The following is a 22,444-nucleotide window of genomic DNA, read 5'->3' as shown; positions in this document are numbered from 1 at the left end:
AGATGGTCCAGGATAATCTCCTCAAATCACACAATCGTATCTGCAAAGACTCTTTTGCCATGTAAGGTAAAATACTCACAGGTTTTGAATATTAACATGTAAACATCCTTGGGTGGGAGCAGGGGTGTTATTCTGCATACCACAGCTTCTGTTTTCTTTCTGTTCTCTCTCTTTCAAAAAGTAAGTTCAACATGGCAAGTCATTTCTAAGACAGATGATAGATCCAGGGCCAGATTTCATAAGAAGATGATAAAAATGGGGTAAATTTAGAGGCAACAAAAAGATCCCTGTGACTAAATGTCTAACCAACCAGACTGCTACCAAACCTGAAACTCACCCCACAGTTAGATTGCAGTTAGATTTAATATCTTCCTCAAGGCATTAATCTCAAAATGCCACTGTAGTCTAAATGCCCACCTACTCATGGCAAACAGTGTCTGGTGTCTATTTTGTGCCAGGAGATTTAATAACTTTGATCTCCTTAGAACTTCCAAGAGTCCTTGATGCAGACCAAATTACTGTCCTAAGAGGTCAAATTCAGTGACCAGGGCCACCAAGCTGATAAGTGGCAGAGCCAGTCACAGCAGCCAGCCTGACTCGAGCTTCCCTGCTGTACCACGCTCCCTCCCCCACACACAGCAGCAATGATGCACTAGGAATCTTTAACACACGTTTTGTTGTTGGTCTCTAATACACATGTTGCACACGTGAATATATTAGTTTAACTCCAGAAGCCAGGATCCTGAAAGTATACAGGTAAGGCTAGTTTTGAGGTTGTTTGTGGGAACTATAAGAATAGGTATGGATACTAGGATAATTCCAGGGAAGATCAGCCTTAGAAGACCTAGAAGAAGCAAGCGTGAGGAGTTCAGAGTTCGGTAAGGTCACAGCTTGCCATGGAGGCAACACCAGGAAGACAGCAGTGAGGAAGGTGACAGGTAGCAGGATAAAAATATAACCACCTTCTCCCTGTAACAAGCCACGTCTGACTGTCCATGACTGTGGCCCAAGAATGTGAGCATCACACAATTCTCAACTAGACTTCCGCCAACCTCCTTTCTCTCTCTTCACCTTCCAGTATTTCTTTCATTCTTCTCTTCTCTTTTCACATAATACAATCTTTCACAGAGTTACTCTATTACAGTTGGGATTAGGGCACGTGAAATTTATCCAGGGAAGGTCTTCTCCATGCCCAATGAGTCCATCAAAAAAAAAAAGCCAGGTTATGTTAATACACATTATTTGGATTATATCACATATACATTTGTCAGAAATTCAATAAATATCATACACTGCCCATAATGTATGAAAATAACTCCTTTTTTAGGTTCTGAATCTCAGAGTTTAGTATAAAACCCTTTATTCCAAAAAGAGACCCTCATGTATTGTACCCTTTGGACACTGGGACAGAAATGACTTCTTTCCACATAGACGTATGTTTCTCCCTGGGTGTTTTTAAACTTACTTCAAATATCACCTTGCTCTTGGTTAATTGCTGGTCTATTTCTACTAGGATTTAAGTCTTTGCAAATAATGAAAGGAAAACACCTTTTTCATTAATCACCTGAAGATGGGGGAAAAAGAAAAGCTCCGATATACCAAACTCAACCTTTTCAATAGACTTGACCTCTCTATTTGAATTGATTCCAAACTATTCTCACAATTCTTAGCATCTTTATCCTTTTATGTGAACACAACTAGAGCATTGTTCCCAGTGGTACTTCAAGCATATGCACAGGAAAAAGCCCTCCTGAAAGGTATAAAATAATTCCACTGTTGCCCATCAGCCTTGACTTTTGCTCTGGTAGTCACTGCCAACATGCTAATTCTGTATCAGTGCTTTCAAATTGCTAAACGCAGCTTTTAAGTTTCAGGTGACCATTTTTGCCCCAAGGCTTAACAAAACTCTGGAAAATTGTTACAAAAGCTGCCAAGCTCAAAGAGGTGAGTAGGGAGAAGAAAAAAATGCATCACAGTTGCTTAAGACTGAGTATATTATCCATCCAGATGGATAATATAAATAAATGTACAAATATATATATTTATGTAATATATATTTATATATTATATGTAATTATATATCTATATAATATATTCTTATATAAATATATATTAATATATATATTTACATATAATGTATTATCTATCCACATGGATAATATAACCACATATAATAATAACAAAAAGTGATAATTCATATTCTTGAAATACACAGCTGTAGACATTGGGGCAGTCTTTTTGCAATAGCTCTCCTGGACTCATTCCCTGAGAATAAGTACTCCGCTGGGCCTCTATCTCTGCCCTAGTCCAGCATTTCTGTGGATTTTTCTGCAATTTGTAAAGAATCCCCAGCACATAGCAGGTACTATACGAAAATATCAAATGCTGGTAAATGCAGCCTCAGGCATCATTTGCTATGCTGAAGACGGAGGTGGTCAGGAATTGGATTAAAGCACAAACAAGGAAGCAGAGATCCTTTTCATCAGAGTCAGATGAAGTAAGAAGAGGCTGAAGTGAAAGGTTTGGAGGGTAGAGGACTGCAGCTGGGGGAGCTTTCATTGAGTGGTTAGGTCACTGCTAGGCAAGATGCAGGCTTTAAAACGGCCAGGGACTTCCTGAGAGCAGAAGATACCTGGAAGAACTGCCGTGGGAATCGGGTAAGTCAAGAAGAGCTAAACAAAAGGATTACGGAGAAGCAGGGAAGGCATCCCTTAGAACAGGCATCTTGACAGTATAATAGACCCAATCAGAAATGTATGATTTTTTCATAGCAACTCATCAACCTGGAAGTAGAAGTAGTGGGCTTGTTCAGTGGAGGGTATCCTTGGTTATAAATTAGAAAAGCCTGCAGTAGCTCATAGTGACAAAAGAGTTCAGTGTGGAAGTGAGTTTGTTGCAGATACGGGTAAGAGCAGGGGAGGGTTTTTGGACTGGGAAACTGCAGCAGGTTGAGGGAGCCTCTCCTTTTTTTTTTTTTTTTTTTTTAGAGATGAGGTCTCGCTCTGCCACCCAGGCTGGAGTGCCGTGGTGTGATATCTGCTCACTGCAGCCTCTGCCTCCCAGGTTCAAGCAACTCTCCCACCTCAGCCTCCTCAGTAGCTGTGATTATAGGGGCACACCACTGTGCCCGGCTAATTTTTACATTTTTAGTAGAGATGGGGGTTTCACCATGTTGGCCAGGCGGGTCTTGAACTCCTGACCTCAGGTGATCCACCTGCCTTGGCCTCCCAAAGTGCTGGGATTACAGGCATGAGTCACTGTGCCCGGTGAGGGAGCCTCTCCTTAAGAACAAAGGGTAGCTTCCACGCATCTTGTGGGAGAGAGAGATGGAAGGTCAGATGGTTGTGGTCAGAAAGGGGGAGTTTGACAGGTGGAGATCTTGGCAGTGGAACAGTTGCTAATGAAGATGAAATCCAGAGCACATCTATACCAGTGAATAGATAATGTAAGATGATGTGAAGGCTACTAGAATAAGTTTGGGCAGAGAGACTGTGATTTAAGTTATGACATTGAATTTGAGAGAATGATGGGAATAAAATGGATGGAAAGACAGACCACAAGGCAAGTACTGGTAGGGCAGGATCCACAGAGCTCTGTGCAAAGGAACTGAAGTGGGCATGAGTAGCAGCAGAACCATCCAGCCGGGGCAGTGAAGAGATACCCCAGAAAGGGTCATGGGGTATGAGAAGTACTGGCACATTTCCTCTTGGCCTTGGGGTTTGTTAGGGGTACAGTCTTCACTGGAGGCATTGTGAGGTGTTACCAGGAAGATCCACTGGCAGTTAATGAGAGCAGGTGGAGGAATGGGGAAGGGAATGACGTGAGGTTCTAGGAAAGTTTGTTCTTAGTAGAATTAAAGTTCCAAAAAGATTTGGGAAAGTGTTAAGGATAATAGCTCTTAACTTTGGTGGCACAATAGAATAACCCAGGGAGTATTAAGAAAATAAAATGCCCCAATACCCAGACCGATTAGATCAGAACCTGTGGAAGTGAGACCCTGGAGTGGGTTTTTATAAAAGCTTCCACCTGCTTCCTCTGTGCGCTGAGAATTCCTGATTTTGGAAGAGCACGAGCGTGAGTCAGGATGGGGGCAGGCCTGAAGGAGGAGGAGGCCTTCGGGAGGGGTGTTGCAAGAGGAAGTATTTCTGGGCAACTGTGGTTAGAGAAGTAGCGAGATGGGAGAGAGTATGGTGGGGACATTAGCAGGGCGCCAACAAGGCAGAGTTTTAGTGATAAAGGGCTTTTTGAGCTAATCAGCCCCAAATTTCCAATTCAAGCGTGGTTGTGAGGAAGAGATGGCGTGACTGAAATAATTGTCTCTTCGGTATGTTGGAGAGGCCGTTTACTTATAACTAGGATTTTGGTATTTCTGCATTATTAAAAGGCCATGAGGTGCAAGAAAGCCTCATCCATTATTCATGTTTGTTTCAGGCTAAGTGCTAGATCCCCAGATGCTGAGAATTTATAAATGTCTTATTTAGAAAGCACTGACCATGATACAAACTGCTCGAGTTGTTTTTGCTGCTTAAACCTGTTCATCACTCTTTCTCACTATTGACCATTTGCGTCTTGTGTTCACTAATTATAATAATCAGAATTATTTTTATAAAATATTCTATTTTTGCATGTATTTGTGTGTGTTTGTTGGGAAAACAAGGTGCCTGAGGAGAGAACTATGCGTGCGAATATAAAATATGTAAATCAAACACTTCAAATATGATGTAGGTCCTCTATGGTATGCTTTTGCAATGATTTTCTTGGAACTGTTGAAAAGATTTGCCTTAATCAGACCCCATGGCTCCCCTACAGATACCATTTTCCCTAATTTAAACCTAGCATGATTCCTATCTTGACAGTGCTTTGGATATATCATATTTGCAAGGAATATAAAAAAAAAACCTTAAGCTTTACATTAGAGCTGTGTGTTCACAACTTTTATTCAACATCAGAAAATCTTACAGGCTCGACTATCAAAATTATATGCACTGACCCAGGAAGCCTCATCCCTTCCCCAAGACCATGCTAGCCAAATCTATCATGGTGAACAGATGATGGCAACAGGCTCCTAGCTCACCTTCCTGTTTCCTCTCGTGCCCTCTACAGTCTTTTCCCCCGGAGCCTGCTTCCCAGTGGACTTATCCTGGAACGCTCAGTGCTCATAACCAAGTACTACTCTCTGAACGGAAGCTCCATATGGAAATACCCTGATATTCAGAAAAACTTTCTTTCCTTGGCTTCCTTGACTCATTTTTCTTCCATTTCCATTCCGAATCCGGCTGCTTATCCTTCTTTAGCTCCTTTGCTGGCTGCCCTTCCTCCTCCCTTGCAAAGCTAGGGCTTTCCTTGGTCCCCAGGCTCTAGGGTATAGGTCTTCAAGCAACTTCACTTAGAGCCTGCCTGTGATGAAGCCTGTTTCTCCTTTAACAGTGTGTGACCTAGAGCAATTATATATGTTTCTGTGCCTTGGATGATACATCTATAAAGTGGAGATAATGGTGCCTTATAGATAAAATGAAGATTAAATGAGTTAATATAAAATATTTAAAATTTTAACAAACATATAGAAGCTCTTGGTCATGTTGATTTTTTTTTTTTTTTTTTTTTTTTTTTTGAGACAGAGTCTCGTCTGTTCGCCAGGTGAGTGCAGTGGGATCTAATTATGCAAGTCCCACCTCCGGTTCAGCCTTCTCCTGCCTCAGCCTCTCCGAGTAGTGGGATACAGGGGCCCGCCACCATGCCTTAGTAGAGACGGGGTTTCACCGTGGTCTCGATCTCCTGACCTCGTGATCCGCCCGCCTCGGCCTCCCAAAGTGCTGGGATTACAAGCGTGAGCCACTGCGCCCGGCCATGTTGATTATTTTTATGATTATCTTCTCCCTCTACTCTCTCTCGATATTCTCCCTGACCACTGTGGATAACAATTATCAACATAACATAGTTGGTTTCTGAATCTCTATTTCAAAATCTGCTCTCTGTTCAGAGAACCATATCCGTATTTCTAACTGTGCCTTGGGCATCTTTTATACCTCTAATTCAGTATTCTGAAAGAAAAGGCACTGTCACTGTTATGGACTGATATCTGTGTCCCCTCCAAATTCATATATTGTAATCCTAACCCCCAGTGTGATAGTATTAGGAGGTGAGGCCTTTGGGAGGTGATTAGGTCATAAGGGTGGTGCCCTTAGGAATGGGATTAGTAGCCTTGTAAGAGAGATCCCAGAGAGCTCTCTCCCCAGCTCTCCACCACATGAGGACACAGCAAAATGTCAGCAGTTCCTCACCAGAGCCCACCCATGCTGTCACCTTGATCTCAGATTTTCAGCTTCCACACTGGAAGTCTGGGTTGGAACTGTGAGAAATAAATGTTTGTTGTTTAAGCCACTCAGTCGGTGGTACTTTGTCAGAGCTGCCCAAACTTTCTAAGACAGGCACCATCTCTGCACCCCAAGGCCTCCTGACCCCTGAGTTTGCTTCTATGACCTAGAGGCAGGAACTTGACCTTCTGCCCCATCCATTGAGCACTCGTCATGGGATTCTCGAAAGGCCACTTGAACAGAACTGTTTAGGCTTTTTCTCATCTCACTCCCCTGTCATCATTCAGCTCCATCACACGTTCCTGCATACTTTGACTCACCTTTTCACTGAAGTCAGGCTGATATTTCTAACATGTATTTTCAATCATGCCTTTTTTCTGTTTAAACCTCTCCAATCTCCATTAAGTCAATAACTGAATCTCAACTCCTCTCTCTGGCTGTGAAGGTCCATCTAGACAAAATTCCTATCTATTATTCTAGGCTTACCAGAAATAATATGCCTGCAGAGAGTCTTTTTTTCTTTTTTTAGATGGAGTTTCACTCTGTCGCCTAGGCTGGAGTGCAGTGGGGCGATTTCGGCTCACTGCAACCTCTGCCTCCCGGGTTCACGCCATTCTCCCGCCTCAGCCTCCAGAGTAGCTGGGACTACAGGTGCTCGCCACCACGCCCGGCTAATTTTTTTGTATTTTTAGTAGAGACGGGGTTTCACCGTGTTAGCCAGGATGGTCTTGATCTCCTGACCTCGTGATCCACCCGCCTCGGCCTCCCAAAGTGCTAGGATTACAGGCATGAGCCACTGCACCCGGCTGAGGATCTTTATTGTTTGCTTCTGTGTTTATGCACGCTGTTCCCTCTACTTAGAAATCTTGTATTTTTCCCTCCACTATTGCTGGTCAAAACCCAATCCTCCATTAGGGCCGATCATCAAATATTAGCTCCTTTTCAGATTTCCTCAAAGTAATGATGCCTCCGTCTCCTGAGCTCCCATATAGCACTTTGCATGTCAGCCACTGTGGCATTTCTCACCCTCTGACTTACCTCCTCAACCTTGGCATACTTCTTTTATTCCTCCTTCTATATCATAAGTTCTTCAAAGACACTTACTATATCCCTTAAAGCTTCGAATGGGATAAAATGAATGGCAATAATCACACCAGGAATTAAGCCCATTTATTCTGCAAAGCAGCAGCCTGTTGTCAAATGCTAACCCGCTCCCTCACAGCCCTCATAAAAAGAATGAGAAAGCATATAAATGAAGCAGCACACCAGAGGAACATACAGTGTGAGCAATTATGCCAATTCCTTTTATAGGAAGAACGCAGCTGAGATAAACATGGAAGCAGATTATTTACCATCCACGGGTCTCGTTGCCAAATTCTTCTAAATTTTTCATTAAAAGAAATCAAGGAAGGTAAACAAAGTAGCCCTTGGGAGGAATCAGTGTAAACAGCTCATATATCAGCATGGCCTCAGAGAAATGTCTATCTTTTTTAACTGCATCATTTGGGGCCAAACACATGTGTCCACACACTTGGGTGCACACACACAGCCACGTCTCTAAGCGTGCACAGCCGTGCAAAACCTTGGCTTCCAGGTGGAGGTGAAGAGGGCAGGCTAGGTGGGAGGCACTTACCTTCAGGGCATCCTGGGTGTCATCCAGACAGTAGACTCGGATGCTGTACTCCAGCGAGGAGCAGCACAGGGGCCCAAAGATGACCAGCTTGAGGCGCTTTGCAGCCGCTTTGGTGGTGGAATGTCCTACCAGGGCGTAGGTGCTGAGGTTCTCTGTGAGGATGTGGCAGGCCTCTGCATCCAGCTGAATGTAGCAGGGGGTGGTAAAGTTTTCCTCCCCGACCACCACCACATCCTGGGGGACAAGAGGGAAGGGCCATGGCTAAGCCACCCAGGACACATGCCGGCCACCACGATGGTGGTGAATGGTGGGTAGAGTAGGACCTATCCTTTACTTGGTCTTTTTTTCTCTCTCAGGTTTTATAATCTGTCTACTTGAGTTCTTCATCGTTGTATCTCTTTCTACCACTGTCTTTACACTGAGAATATTCTTTATTTAGATGTCCTTCAGTTTGCATTTTTGGTCTTCTAAGAATCTACATTTTCCCAAAAATCTGTACGTGTGAAAAGAATTAGATAAATTAAGGAACTGGGCAATAATATATTAATATGCAATTCTACTATGTTCTTTCAAAACTCACCTGACAGTTTCTTCCTAAAGAAATACACTGCTTTTTCTAAGTAATCTTGGCTGTCAGATTCTAAGAAAAGCAAGACCTGGCAAATTCCATGACACGTAAGATACATTTCTCTGTTACTTTTTGTTGTTGTTGTTGGGTCAGTATACTTCTTTTATTTATTTATTTAATGTATTAATTGAAACAGGGTCTCACTATATTGCCAAGGCTGGAGTTCAGTGGCAAGATCTCAGCCCACTGCAACCTCTGTCCCCCAGGCCCAAGCGATCCCCCAACCTCAGCATCCCAAGTAGCTGGGACCACAGGTGTGTGCAACCACACCTGGCTAATTTTTTTTGGTAGAGATGGGGTTTCACCATGTTGCCAGGCTGGCCTCAAACTCCTGAGCTCAAGCGACCCACTCGCCTTGGCCTCCCAAAGCGCTGGGATTACAGGTGTGAGCCACCACGCCCAGCCACAACTTTTTAACATGTTTTATATATTTAGGATTTCATATTGTGTGTGTGTGTGTGTATGTGAAAGCAGGATTTTGCTGCAAAAAAGGTTTAAACGGAAAACACTCAACCTAGATCATGTGAGCAGTTGTACCTGAGTCATCATCGGATGACTGATGACTAGCAGAGGATTGGCCAAGCAGGCAGCTGTCTCAAGTCCTAGATGACCAGGGGCCAAGGACATGGTACTTGGTGTCAGGGAGCTGGGATGAGGGCAGGGTGGGCTGGGATGGTGTGTGAGCTCACAAGAAGGAGCTCAGGGAAATTCTAAAGGCAGCAGCTGGGAGTAAAGCTGGAAGCTAAATTGAAGGAGACAAGTCAGTGAAATTTTCAGTCTAAAGAGATGGGTTTTTATGTGTCATTAAACAGTCTACTCTTTCAGACATTGAAAACATTTAGCAAGAAATAAAAATAAATGGAAGTGATGATTTTTATTTAAAAAAAATAGTTACTAATTCAACCAAGTTTGATTCATCTATATGGTTCAGGCCACAGAATATATCCGCTGAAAGAGCACATATGGGATGCAAAAACCAAGGGTTGGGATTCCAAATGCATCCTGGGGCAACCAGGTAACAGAGGCATGTGAAGCAGGCAGGGCCACAGACAAGGAGGAATGATGGAGACTGTGGCGAAGCAGACTGCGTGCCTGTCTAAAGAGCTCAGCCTCTGCTGGGCTTCGGCCTACGGTTGCTACGCAGGAATGCAGGCCAAGTGTGGACAAAGCCTCACATGTTCCAAGACAGGCTGGAAGTTCAGATTTTAATGTGAAATCTTCCAACTTTTAATTAACTCAAATTTAAAAGAAAATTTCAGGCAGGAGAAATCCACGTGTGAGCATGAGTCAGTCTCTGCACTGTCAGAGACGAGAGTCAGTCAGTCTCTCTGCAGGGGCAGGAGTATTCCAGTGGGCCTGGCTCAGGGTGAGTGTCCCACAGCCATTTGCTGAAACAGTGAATGAACACTTTGTTATATGTTTAGTTCAGAGGGCTACACGAAGATGTGAAAGAGGTCGCCACCTAGGGTATTATTTATTAGGCCTTGCAACATGATCTGAGCTATAAATAACAGCTGTGTTTTAATAGCATCAGTGAAACAATTTCTTCTACTGAACCTATGGCCCCAGAGGAAGCCTCTAAGAAGGAAAAGAGAGAAAGAAGCTCAGAACCTCCAGGTTTATTCCAGTCCCAAAAGGACACCTGGAAAGCAGCTGCTTTCTCCAGGGCAAAGGAAAGCCTCCGGTATCCCCTAGTGGTGACATGGTACAGAAAGCTTCCTAGAAGACATGGCCAAAGAGTAGCGATGCCCACATCCCAGTCACTCACAAGTACAAGGGGGCTTTCATGAGGACTGTCCTCTTCTACTTTCCTCATCTGCTCAGTTTACTGTTAATGTCATTGTTATTGTTACTACTCAAACCCAGAAATGGATAGGGTAATAGGAAGGGAATCATGCAAATAATTGAGGATCACTTCGGATTAAGACGGGATGTTTTTCAGATACATCATTTAAAGCTTAAATAGAATTCAAGTTAGATCTGGTTAAATCTGGTCCTAACCCAACCTAAAGTGTATTTATTTATTTATTATGTACGCTTCGGCAAGCAGTGATCCCCTGATATGGTCAAGAGTAGAACATGCCCATAGGCAGGAAATCCCAGGGATGCTCTGGTACTCTTCTACATCTAATACTATATTTTCTTAAAATATTGGGAGCTGGAATCTTCATATGTATCTTTTCTAAGAATTTTTTTCCTAAAAAATTATCATAAGTAATCACAAAGCATATAATATATACTTTGCATATTATAACTTCCTATTTTATATGTTTTACATTTTATACAAGTATAAATGTATAGTATAGTTTTAAAATTATTGAATATTTTTGGATAAACATATTACTAAAATACAGGTGCTAAGTGGAGGGTTCTAATATAAAGAACTAGACTTGTTTAAAGCATTGTCCTTAAGAAGTTATGATGGCAGCAGCCGCAGAGAGCCAGAATGCTGTGGATTTTCTTCCTTCTAGTGGAGGTTTGGAGACACACCCTTTCTGTTTTCCAAGGTTAAGTGCACAAGAACTATATCCCAGGTACATGTCTGCAAGTAAGTATCTAACATTTTCTGATCCAGTTGCAACGTTTCTGTACCTGCAAATTATATATGTATATATACATATACTTATACTTTTTTTTTTTTTTTTGAGATGGAATCTCACTTTGTTGCCCAGGCTGGAGTGCAGTGGTGTGATCTCGGCTCACTGCAACCTCTGCCTCCCGGGTTCAAGCAGTTCTCCTGCCTCAGCCTCCCGAGTACCTGGGATTATAGGCGCCCGCCACTGAGCCTGGCTAATTTTTCTATTTTTAGTAGAGACGGGATTTCTCCATGTTGGCCAGGCTGGTCTCAAACTCCTGACCTCATGATCGGCCTGCGTTGGCCTCCCAAAGTGCTGGGATTACAGGCATGAGCCACCCCATATACATATGTATGTATATATTATATATACACACATATACACAATATATATGTAGACATATATATAATCTATATTCCAAAAGGAACATGTCTACAACTCTTATGTGCACCTTTCCTCTGAGTTATCTAATGAGTGACCATCATTTTCTGTGTGCCTATCAATCAGAAGATATAACACTCGGGAACTAGTCTGCCTGCCTGTTTCTCTCTCATTTTGAGGGTGAGCTAAAATTCCACTCATGTTTTGCTTTATAAATAAAAGGCTTCCCATAATTGCTCCTGCTTATCTGTGTGGATTATTCTTGCATAGCACCTTTATCCCGACAGCAGCTCACCTCCCACTGTCCCTGTGCTGCCTGGTTCTTGAGCAGTATTTTCCAGTCCTCGGTATTGGGTTCTGCGCAGTGATGCATAGTAAGGACGACGGGGCGGGTGAGCAGAGCTCCTGGGGGCCCACAGCTCACCACAGGGGTCAAAAGTGTCTGAGAGTCATCCATGGGTGGCCTAGGAGGAGAGCAGAGAATGGCTTCAGTGACATTTCCATTGTATTCATGAACTATGCACTTGGGTTCTGAATGCAAACAGGTCAAGTAGTTTTCTCCTGGAATTCTTTTTTTTTTTTTCTAGGGGGTTGGGGAGAGGAAATAGGTGATACAGAATTAAATGGCCTCTATACCAAGACCTTGATCTTGCAGGACTGGAAGTCTTTATGATAACAATAAACTTGCCAGCATCTCTTTGATCCCCTTCCCTCCGACACTTGGTCTTTCTGTGCTAGTTTCCTCCAAATGTATGTACAGACACTTTCAAGATGGAATGAGAATGAACAGAGTCCCTATGAAGTTACATAAGCAGATTTTCTGATAATTTTTGCCACTGGTCTCACAGGGTTTTAAATACTTTTGTGGTTTCAGGACCTGACTTGAAAAATAGTTTTAAAAAATCATTTCAGAATGAGGACACTCTAGAACTAAACTTAGTCCAAATGATTTTCAGGAATAATTTAGGCTAGTACAGAAGATTCATTCTTTCAAATATGACTAGAAATAATATAGAACTGTATTTATACAGCAACTTAAAATGAGATCTCTTTACTTGTGTAGTTCATGCTCAGAGAATCTGGGCAGAAAGAAGCTAAAAAATGCAGATTCTTTATTTTTATATATAAAAATTGCCTTTAATCTTTTCCCTAACAGGACTGTAATCAACAAGCAAATGGATAAATTAACCTAGTCTATCAGTAAATTTGTGAAGATATAGTTCCAAAGGTGTTGAGTGGATTGCCCCAAGTCTCACAACTAAGTGCTAGTTAGTGCTGAGATGAAAAATGAATGCCCTCTCAATGACAATCGTCAAACTACTCAATCAGAATAGTATAGCTTTTGAAATCATGGACTCACAGAATTTTAGAAGGGCCCTTGGAAGTCACTGGGCAGCACCTTCCATCCAGCCAGAACCCCTCTACAACATGGCTGACATATAGTTAGTGCTATAGACACATCCAGAATTGTTCTACTACTGCTAAAAGGTAACCTTGTTTACTATAAACTCAAATTTACAAAATATTCTTTCTTAGAATGAGCACAACCTGACTTCCTGAAATTTCTCTGTACGTATCCTTGATTTGCTTTCAATGCTACACCGTTTCATATATTTGGAGATCATTATGATGTCTCTACAGTCTTCTTTATTACAGACCAAACAACCTCAATGTTTCCAACCTCAGCTGGAATAGCATGGTTTCCAGATCTCTCCTTGGGTTTCTATCTTCATTTTCATATGGATGCTTGTCATTGTTTTCCAGGTCCTCGTTAAAGTGGTGGCATCTTGAACTCAACACTCAAATAGACAGTATGAGAGAGTATTTTCTTTGATTTGCCATCTGTGTTTATATTCATGCCTCAAAAATTGTTGCTGTTGATTATTCCCAATCAAGGAATTACTTATAAATATTATTTAGCAGGCTCCAGTTACATGGGAAGATAGAGATAGTATGGTTAAGCATTTCCTTTATAAAATGAAGCAGTGAAGCTCCAAAGAAGTTAAGAAATTTGTTAAAGCTAACCACTCTAAGTATTCCTAACATGAAAGGCTCTTAGGCTAAGTCTAAGGATGTGGTTCTTAGGCTAAGTCTGGTTCCATGATTGTAATGATGGCTTTTAAACCTATGTACAGAAATTTATATTTAGCTTTTCATTTGAACTTAATAGTTTCAAGGTAAATTTCGGGTCATCTGTTTCTTCATGCTCTTTCTTCCCTCCAAACATTGGCTATCTCTTTCAGTCTTTTCTCCTCCCTAAATCTGATATTCTTGCCATTTACGTTCTCATTCTAACCATTGATAACTTTGCAACACAAGAATAGGGCAAGGGCAGAGACCTTTTCAAGGACACCATTTGGAACCTCTTTCCAGTCTGATATCAATACTTTGAGCTATTTAGTTCCACCAAATAGAAACCCATTAAAATGGACATTGTTCGTTTCACATCTTTTGATGGAATTCACATATATATGACAAGGGACACATCAAATTCCTTTATAATTGCAATGGTCACTTGAAATGGATTTTTCTCTAGTTTTTGTCTATGGTTTACGTATTATTTATTACATATTCCAGAAGTTAGCTTTTATCTATGGGTGCCCTCACTGAACACTCAATGAATGGTAGCAGTTGTTATTATTTTTAATATTGTCGGAAGACAGTTATCCATGGATTTCTCATGTTTATGCGTGGGTGTTTGTATAGCAATTACCTTGAAAGATAAAGACAATGTCTACTTCTGAAGCAAATGGCAGGCATGTCTACTCCTCATTATAGAAGACTCAGGTTCCCTAAGCTCATAGATCCTTTTCTGGAATACAACCATTGAGTGTGTAGACTTCATCTGAACATTTTTGCATCACCATTTCTAAAATGGGGCTCACAAAATTGGCACAGAAATGATGGTACTCTGTATAATGCTATCGCTGTGGGTAATAAGCTGTCTGTCATCTTTCATCCACAAGTCTTGTGTGTTTTATCAGCACGCATAAGACTGTAGCAGCTAACTTGGTAGCTTACAGGTAAGTTTGTATCTTAGAGCTTCCAGTTGACTATTAGTCCTAAGATCACAATTACAATTTGGCATATGTTCCCCTTAATAACTTTTGGCTATCGCTGCTTCCTCACTTATTCTAAAATTGCACTAGGATCTCACCAACCTATGGCTTTTCTTTCTTCCTATTTAGAAAACCAACACAAATTTTACCTACTTTTAGTCTTTTCATAGCATTTCCATTCTCTTTAAATAACAATACCCTTTCCTCCATTATAGCTAAAGTTATTTAGGTACTTGGGAATGTATTTAAATTTGGAACTATAAGGTTATTGGGAGCAACCTGAGACCTCATTACTATCCCCATTACCACCTTGGTTTTCATTTTCTCTTGACCCAATTTGTCCTTCTTCCAGTCTGAAATTCATTCTCTTAGAACACAAGTCAAGTTCTGCCTTCACCGTGTCATAGTTAATACTATACTATCTGCCTTAAGGAGTGACTTTATTATTGCTTAATTCTATTTTTTCCTGTCCTGGAGGGGGAGAAAAACCAATGATTGCATTTTTCTGAGCACAACTCTTACCTTCTAGTTACAAGTGTACCTTGAGAACTGAACATTAAACTTTTAAGGAAGGAGACTAGAGTGGAATCTATTTCAAGTGGTCTTTGCAATATAGTTGGGGACTGGAGACATCTATCTCTCAGTCTGGTGTTAGCAGGCGGTGCTTGAGGCAGGAAGGAGGAGGGGTCCTTTTCATCACTGACTTGGAACAGAAGGGAGAAGGCTCCCTGCTGGGCTGGGGAGCTGTCAGACCTGTACTCTCCAAGTACACCCCTGGCATGCAATATTGATGGGCACCATTCTTGGAGGAGGGATAGCAAGGGAAGGAGGGAGGAAGGAGGGGCAGTAGGTGTCAAAAGAATTTATTAACCCAGTGAGGTGCAAAAATGTAATGAATAGGGAAGTGGTGATGTGGAATTTTGAACAGGGAATGAAAAACAAAGAAGAAATAATGATGAGATTCTCTTATAGGTTTTCAAGATGAGAGAAATAGCATTGAAATTGGAAATATCTGAGCATATATGGAAGGAGTTACACAGGATAAGATTTAACTATGTGAAAACTAAGGTCAGAGTGTGTGACACATTTCCTTTATTTATACAAAGGAAGCTATTAAATTACATAGAAGAAAATAGCAGAAAATAAATATCTCGGATTCATGTTTTTGCAGAGAAGGACTTCTCTTTATGTCTCATGTGTTTTCTAAGCAATTCAAGCAGTTTGTAAATATTAATTGCAGATGATATGGAAATGAACATAGAGCAAAAATTAGCTGCAGAAGCGTCAATTAAGTAGAAATTTCAGCAAAGAACAATGATTAAAATTTTAAATGTTTTCCAAAGTCCAACAAGGATAATATTCCAGTAAATGCTGGATGGGTGCTGAGTCCTCTAGGACAAAGCCCACAGAGAGAAATTTCAGTTTCCTGTCAGAAATATTTTCTCATCCTTTGCTTGTCATTATCAGTGAGGAGAACTTCTAATCAAGAGTGCATAATTTACAAAACTTTCACAGAAGCCATTGCATTTGCTGCTCAGGGTACACCTGTAAGGTAGTGTATGTCTATTACCTCTTTTCCAGAAGAGGAAACTGAAATCTGCAGATATTAACACACTTGCCTAAGGATGCGAAGCTAGGTAGGTTTCAAACACAAATCATTTAATTTCTTTCACACGATGCTGTATTTTGGGTTGCTTAGAGTGGGTTTAAGTCCTTGTGAAACTATTCTTGTCTGTTTCCTAGAGCAGGCTCAAGGAAAGAATCTGTCTCCATCCACCTCTGTGGGAACAGGAGATGCCTTCTAGTAATGGACATGTCTTTTGTCTGGTCCCTTAGGAAGATAATCCCACCCTAGGCTCAGCTGTCTTTTAAAGCACAGGCCTTCACACATAACTGGCAACTTGAAATATTTGCACTCTAGGTACCTGACAGGGAATATCTAACTCACTTGCTATCAAAAGCTCAATTGTGCAAAAATAATATTTATGAAAGCCACTCTGAAGGGCGTGCCACCATCTCCCTAGACAAGCCAAAATCTATCCCTGGATTAAGCCACAACTGATAAGCATTATGCTTGTCTACCTCCACTGAGGGACACTGATAGAAGCAGCCCTTGAAACTCATTGCTGTTTTTCTTTTAAGGATGCTGTTCACTGCATTAGCAAAATGTCTTCTTTATGAGGAACCAAAGGAAAAATAATCGAGTTTCTTCTGAGCATATTTTTTTCCTCATGGACATGCGGATCTTGTAACTTAACACATTCCCTTCTTGAAAGGCTTAGAAATAGTAAATTCATGACCTGGTACTAGCAAATGTGCTGGGAATTACACAAACCATTTTATATTCTAACTGCTCGCCTACTTTATCTTATCTTTTATAACTTTATTTTCCCCATTTTCTTACCTTTTTTATCCACTTATTTAAATTTATTTCTCTTATTGAGAAGAAGTGTTTTCATAAACTACCTTGAAGCATTTCTAAGTAGGATTTCAATAAATGAACATTGTCAAGAACAGTATGAGGATAAGATTTAAATATACCTGGACTCACTAACTCCCACCGTTAGCCTTTTTATAGCTCTTCCTTCAAATTGAGGAACTTGAGGCTCATGAATGAGAAAGGACTCTACTAAAAGGAGAAAGATCACTGTGTTTCCTTGAGACAGAATAATGTCAACTACTATTTTACAAAGTTCCAAAAAATAACATGATAAGCAAATCTAGCTCTACACAATTACCTACGTAGACCTTCCTCTATCCTCACACGTTATTATTTATATTTCATAGATAGATATGATAGTGTCAGTTGCCACACTACTGTCTCACGTCTTAAACCATTGCTAAGGGGATTTCACCAATTAAAAAAAAAGTTCTGAACACCACTAATGTCCCACAGTTGACAAATCTAATAATCTTTTTGTTGTTCTTCCTCTTTCTTTACATTTTTACTTTAATGACACCTCATGTTGAGGCTCCATCTTGGAGCTCTCTTTACCTTTAATTTTTGAGATCCTGTTTATACCACGGTTTGTTTGTCTACCCTTACAAACCTTCATACTTTCATTAGGAAATATTCATTGAGGAGCCACTACTCCTAACACAGTAATATGTTAAGTACTGTGCTAGATGCAAACTCTTCATTTGCCTTATCCTTACATGTTCTATCTAGTTTCTCTCATCACACCCAAACCTTCATAGGAGTATTTCTTAAAGTTCTTTCCCCAGTTCTTTTTGCTTCTGCATTTTCTTGGCTGGAGATTCCTTCCCTGCCGTGACTTCACTTCCACGTCCCTAGCAGGAATCCACATCCCCACTCACACTGAACGCATCCAAACTGGAATCTGTCCTTTCCCCTGTAGCCACTGCTGCTTCTCACCTTTCTCACAATTCTCACAGTGACCCAGGCTTGATTCTTGAATCTGTTCTGTGTGTTCTGCCCCTCCTTTGCAACACTTCTAGCCAGCTGTGAAATACTTTCTCTTCTGAAATAGATTCTCTCGATACTCTCTCCATTCTCTCAGACTGGGACCTGGCTCACCCTCTGGCCTGGTTCCTCCTCCTCCTCTCTCCTCACACCTGCATTACTGCCAGGGCCCACCCAGGCACCAAGCCTTCTGGGCGAGTCCTTCTGTTCCCTCCACCAGTGCATTCCATGCACTGTCACCGGATCAATCTTTAAAAAGCGCTGCTATTCCTGTGTCACTCAGCCGCTCAGAAACTTTCCATGGCTCCCCACAGTTTGCAAAAAAGGTGTTCTATTTACCTTTGTATTTGGAATCTCTAAATTGATTTCTTCACCCTTTGATAAAACTGCTAGGTGAGTACAGAATGCAGAGAAAAGAGAAAATCAACTTTCATATCTTCAATTCAAATTGTTTTCCAACAAGAATCAATAAAGGACAAAATTTCAGTCTAGGTCGGGTTCATTTGTGCAAACTGCTACTAGAAACAAGGCAAAAAGTCCCATGTTAGCAGCATTAATTGTGGAAATTGTATCCACCAGGAAAACAAAGGCTTCGCCGCCTTTCCAGAGATCTGTAAAGCAGGAGAGGTAGAAATCCTGAGCACAGACTTGCAGCTCTGCACCCTCTTTGGTCAGAGACCGCTTGTCCATCTCTGTGGTTCATTCAGGCTGTTCAGCTGCCAGCCTGAACTTCTTTTGCTTAGAGCATATTCAGTAATGATAAGACCCCTCTTGTCACATTCACTATGCCACATGTAATTAAGTTCACGCCTCCCTTCAGACAATTCACATCCGCAGATGACCAGCTGGATACCATCCAGCTGGAAACATACCCAGTTTGGGATGCAATAAAAGGAATCAGAGAGAAGAAAAATGGAGAAAAATGCTCAGAATTTTCCTACGAATGCATAGTAACATCACAGCTCCTGATGTCCTCACTGAGGCTTCTTCCAAAGAAGTTCTGTCTTGTATCGTGTGTGGATAGAAAGGATCTTTAGTGAGTAATAGAAAGTGTATCCAAAAATGCACCATAATACATAGGCAGAGGTTTGGTTTGTGCATTGGTGCAATGGAGGAGGATGGCACATTAGGAAGCAGAAAGTGCTTTGTGATCAGAAAAGCCTGAGTCTGAATTCTGCCTTGCTAAGGTACTAACTGTGAAACCTTGGCTATGGAACCCAATGCCCCTGTGCCTCAGTTTCTTCATCTTTAAAGTGGAGCTTATCACAGCTTGCAGAACGTAGTGAGAAGTAAATGAAATTAAGAGTTTGCTGGATGAAGGGCAGGGATGCTTTGTATTATGACTATATCCTAAAGCACATTCTTGCCATTGTGTTTTACAATAAAAATGCATCTGGTTCATAACAGAAAACTAGTGAAGAGAAGACTTCTCATTTATCCGAAACAGTTATCCTCCTGTGTTTGTTCCTTGGTTCATGGTCTTTAGTGCATATTTTCTTTTGAGATCTTGAGGTTTTCCTAACTTCATTTTTATAAACAGAACTTCTTTTATGCACACCAAATTCAACAGAGTAATTCCCTCTGCACCTAACTTCAGATGGTAGGCATGGCAAGGAGTGATTTATAGTTTCCTTTTCATTATAGTCAAAGGCAGAGAACCCTAAAAGCAGAAAAGTGTCTAGCTTTATCAATTTTCTGTTTTCTCTTTCTTTCATCTAAAATGTACAATTATCCTGGTTAAGCTGCCAAGGAAAGTATGGGAAGAGCAGGCACGTGAGTGCACACCTCTTTCAGCTTCAGCCCGTGCCTGCAGCAGCCCCTTAAGGCTTGATCTTCAGCTGCAGATAATGATAATCTGATGGAAAATAAGAGAGCTCAGGCATCTTACTGTTTCTCACCATAAAGCACAAGCCAATACTTATTTCTATTTAAACAAAGTGTCCACGCTGACAAAGGCCTTGATGGATAGATGTACTTAATGCTAACCTTGACTCTGGATGAGAGGAAGAAAAATAAAATAAAATAAAGAGATCTTGGAGTTTGCTAATCTTCTTTTCTCCTGATGCAAAAGAAGGGAGCTTTGAGGGCCTGTGAATGTTGCTTTGCATTGGGAATGAAAAAAATGAATATTTGATGTGGGTAAATACAAGCCTTTTAGTGATTTTTCTGTTGCTCAAATTTAAGGCATGAATAATGCTCAAGAATTGTATTATTTTCTTAGACAGGCTAGTATTTATGTAGGTGGAAGTACACCACCCGAGGAAAAAAAATGTTCTGGGTCACACCAGTTATAAATGCCAGTATCTCCACCTGAGAGCATAATACAAAAGCTTTACAGCTAGTGAAGAACAAGACTAAAAATGGATGTTTTTCTGAGGATGAGAGCTGGGAAAAGAAAAGGTATAATGTGTTATAATGATAACCTAGTTCTGCATTGTCACTCATGCTTTATATTCAGAGCTCAGGGCTGAGGAGCCGATGCTCTTCCCCTTGGGGAAAAAAAATGATAATTACATGATGAGGATCTCCATTTTAACAACATCTTTCATTTTAAGATCTTGGTGTACTTCAGAAGCATTAATCAGGCGTCTAAAGCACTATTTAACACATGCATTTTACATGGAAACTAATCAAGAAATACCCAATACGATTTGTTAGAGGCCAAACTGAAAAATTGAATTTAGGACTTCTCAACGCCTCTTGTTATTTTTACTTAAAATAACTTCACCTTTATGATTATGAAACATTCTAAACAAAACCTTTTAATTCAATCTAGTTTTAATCAATCCTAGACCCATTCTGAACAGTCTAATGTGGAATTTATAAGTGCTAAACATAAGAAGGAAATTAGTAATACTTAAGCTAGAAGACAGTCACAAAAGGAAGAATCGTGGGTCAGAATTAAGGGCTAGGCTGAGTGGGAGTGGTAGGGATTGGGGGAATTGTCCAATCCTTTGTGACCTTTGACTCTGTAATGGGAACAGAGTGGATTCCTGAGCCAGATCCCATGAAGTCGACGTCTCTGTGTCTACCCACTTGTCTCTCTGGACAATCTAGGGATCACATTTCTGGACATTTTTCCAGGAAATATGGCAACATGTCCACTTGGGAAAAGATCTCTAGCGTTCTACCCATATTCAAGATCTGCAAAAGTGTCTGGAGCCTCAAAGACAAAGAGAAGTAAAACCTGATCTTTTGTAGGTCAAGGGAAAAAAAATGTATGCCAGAAGCGAGGCACTTGAGACAAAAATATGTTGGGTTTATTGTGTCTATTGTACAATTTCTCCTCCAAGTTAGACATTGGTAAAGTCAGTGCACCAGAAAAAGCATATTTACCTCATAGTTTCTTTCCTGTGTACAGTCACATACATTTCGTAGACTCTCCCTTGGGGAATGGCCCCAGCGGGAATCAGCAAGCTGACTCCTGAATAGCAAAAGAGAAAAGCAGTCATGTAAGACCTAGGAATCAAAGCTTTTATAGCACGTAAAAGGTAATGAGGAGATTTTGTGACCGTGCAGCTATAAGCCTGCTTCATTTTCTCTAAAGACATGTAAATATTCCGAGTTGCTCCATTTTCCTTCCTCGTTGGCCTCCTTACCACAGCTCCCTCTGAACTCTTATGGAATTACTTAAAGGAATGATGTAACTTTTTAAACTCTTGTTTTATTTGAGGAACAGACAGATGGTTCCACTGTTGTTTTCCTTGCAAGACAAGGGGAAAACCAACAACTGCTCAAAATTTCAAACAGCTGTAATGATGCATCATTTCCATTTTTTTGAAAATCCCCACAAGATTCAAAGTCAGGGAAATGCCAACTTCAACATAAAAAACAACATGTATTTTTTAAATATCTGGTTAGCATCAATGTAATTCCACAATGGTATAAGAATGGTGAAGACCTTTTATTATGCATAACTCTAGAAAGTGAACAGTAACTCCTAGTTTAGTCACAGCAGGTCAAAGCGTTTCTAGTTAGTTGCTAATCGGTGCCCTTTTGCAGAACTATTAGATTGGGCTGTGTTCTAAGCTAACTGTGTCTGCTGTAGCAGTGGCTTGCAAATTTGAGCTCACATCAGAACTACCTGGAGAGCTTGTTAAACCACAGATTACTGGTCCCTACCCCCAGAGTTTCTGATTCAGAGATATGGGGTGTGGGGTAGATTTTTTAGTTCAACCAGTTGCCAGGTGATGCCCACAGTGATGGTCTGGGGCCCACATCACTGCTCGTCATCACAAAGAGTGATTCAGTGTGGACAGCACTCCAAAGATGTTTGGCTCCATCATTTGATTCCCATAAAATCCAGCTTCCTTCAGCTCCATACAAATTTATGAAGCATCCTTGTGAGTACAGTGTTTGGCACTGTTGTGAATTTCAAGAAGGAAAAGATAGTCTTCCTGTCTTTGAGTAATTCATAATTTAATTAGCA

General features: G+C 40.9%; 1 protein-coding gene across 1 annotated transcript in view; it reads right to left on the bottom strand.

Annotated features, from left to right (window-relative positions):
* The window catches only part of UNC5C (unc-5 netrin receptor C), a 396,902-nt gene that overhangs the window by 27,018 nt on the left and 347,440 nt on the right, over positions 1–22,444 (bottom strand). Inside the window, exons 10-12 of the mRNA XM_032137047.2 lie at positions 21,352–21,439; positions 11,828–11,996; positions 7,948–8,181 (exon numbers count right to left, since the gene is read on the bottom strand). Of these exons, the coding sequence (XP_031992938.1) occupies positions 7,948–8,181; positions 11,828–11,996; positions 21,352–21,439 (491 nt within the window). The remainder of the gene's footprint in view (positions 1–7,947; positions 8,182–11,827; positions 11,997–21,351; positions 21,440–22,444) is intronic.

The sequence above is a fragment of the Hylobates moloch genome, unplaced genomic scaffold (assembly GCF_009828535.3).
Source record: "Hylobates moloch isolate HMO894 unplaced genomic scaffold, HMol_V3 SCAFFOLD_2, whole genome shotgun sequence".
Lineage (NCBI taxonomy): Eukaryota > Metazoa > Chordata > Mammalia > Primates > Hylobatidae > Hylobates > Hylobates moloch.
This window is presented reverse-complemented; position numbering and strand designations above follow the sequence as displayed.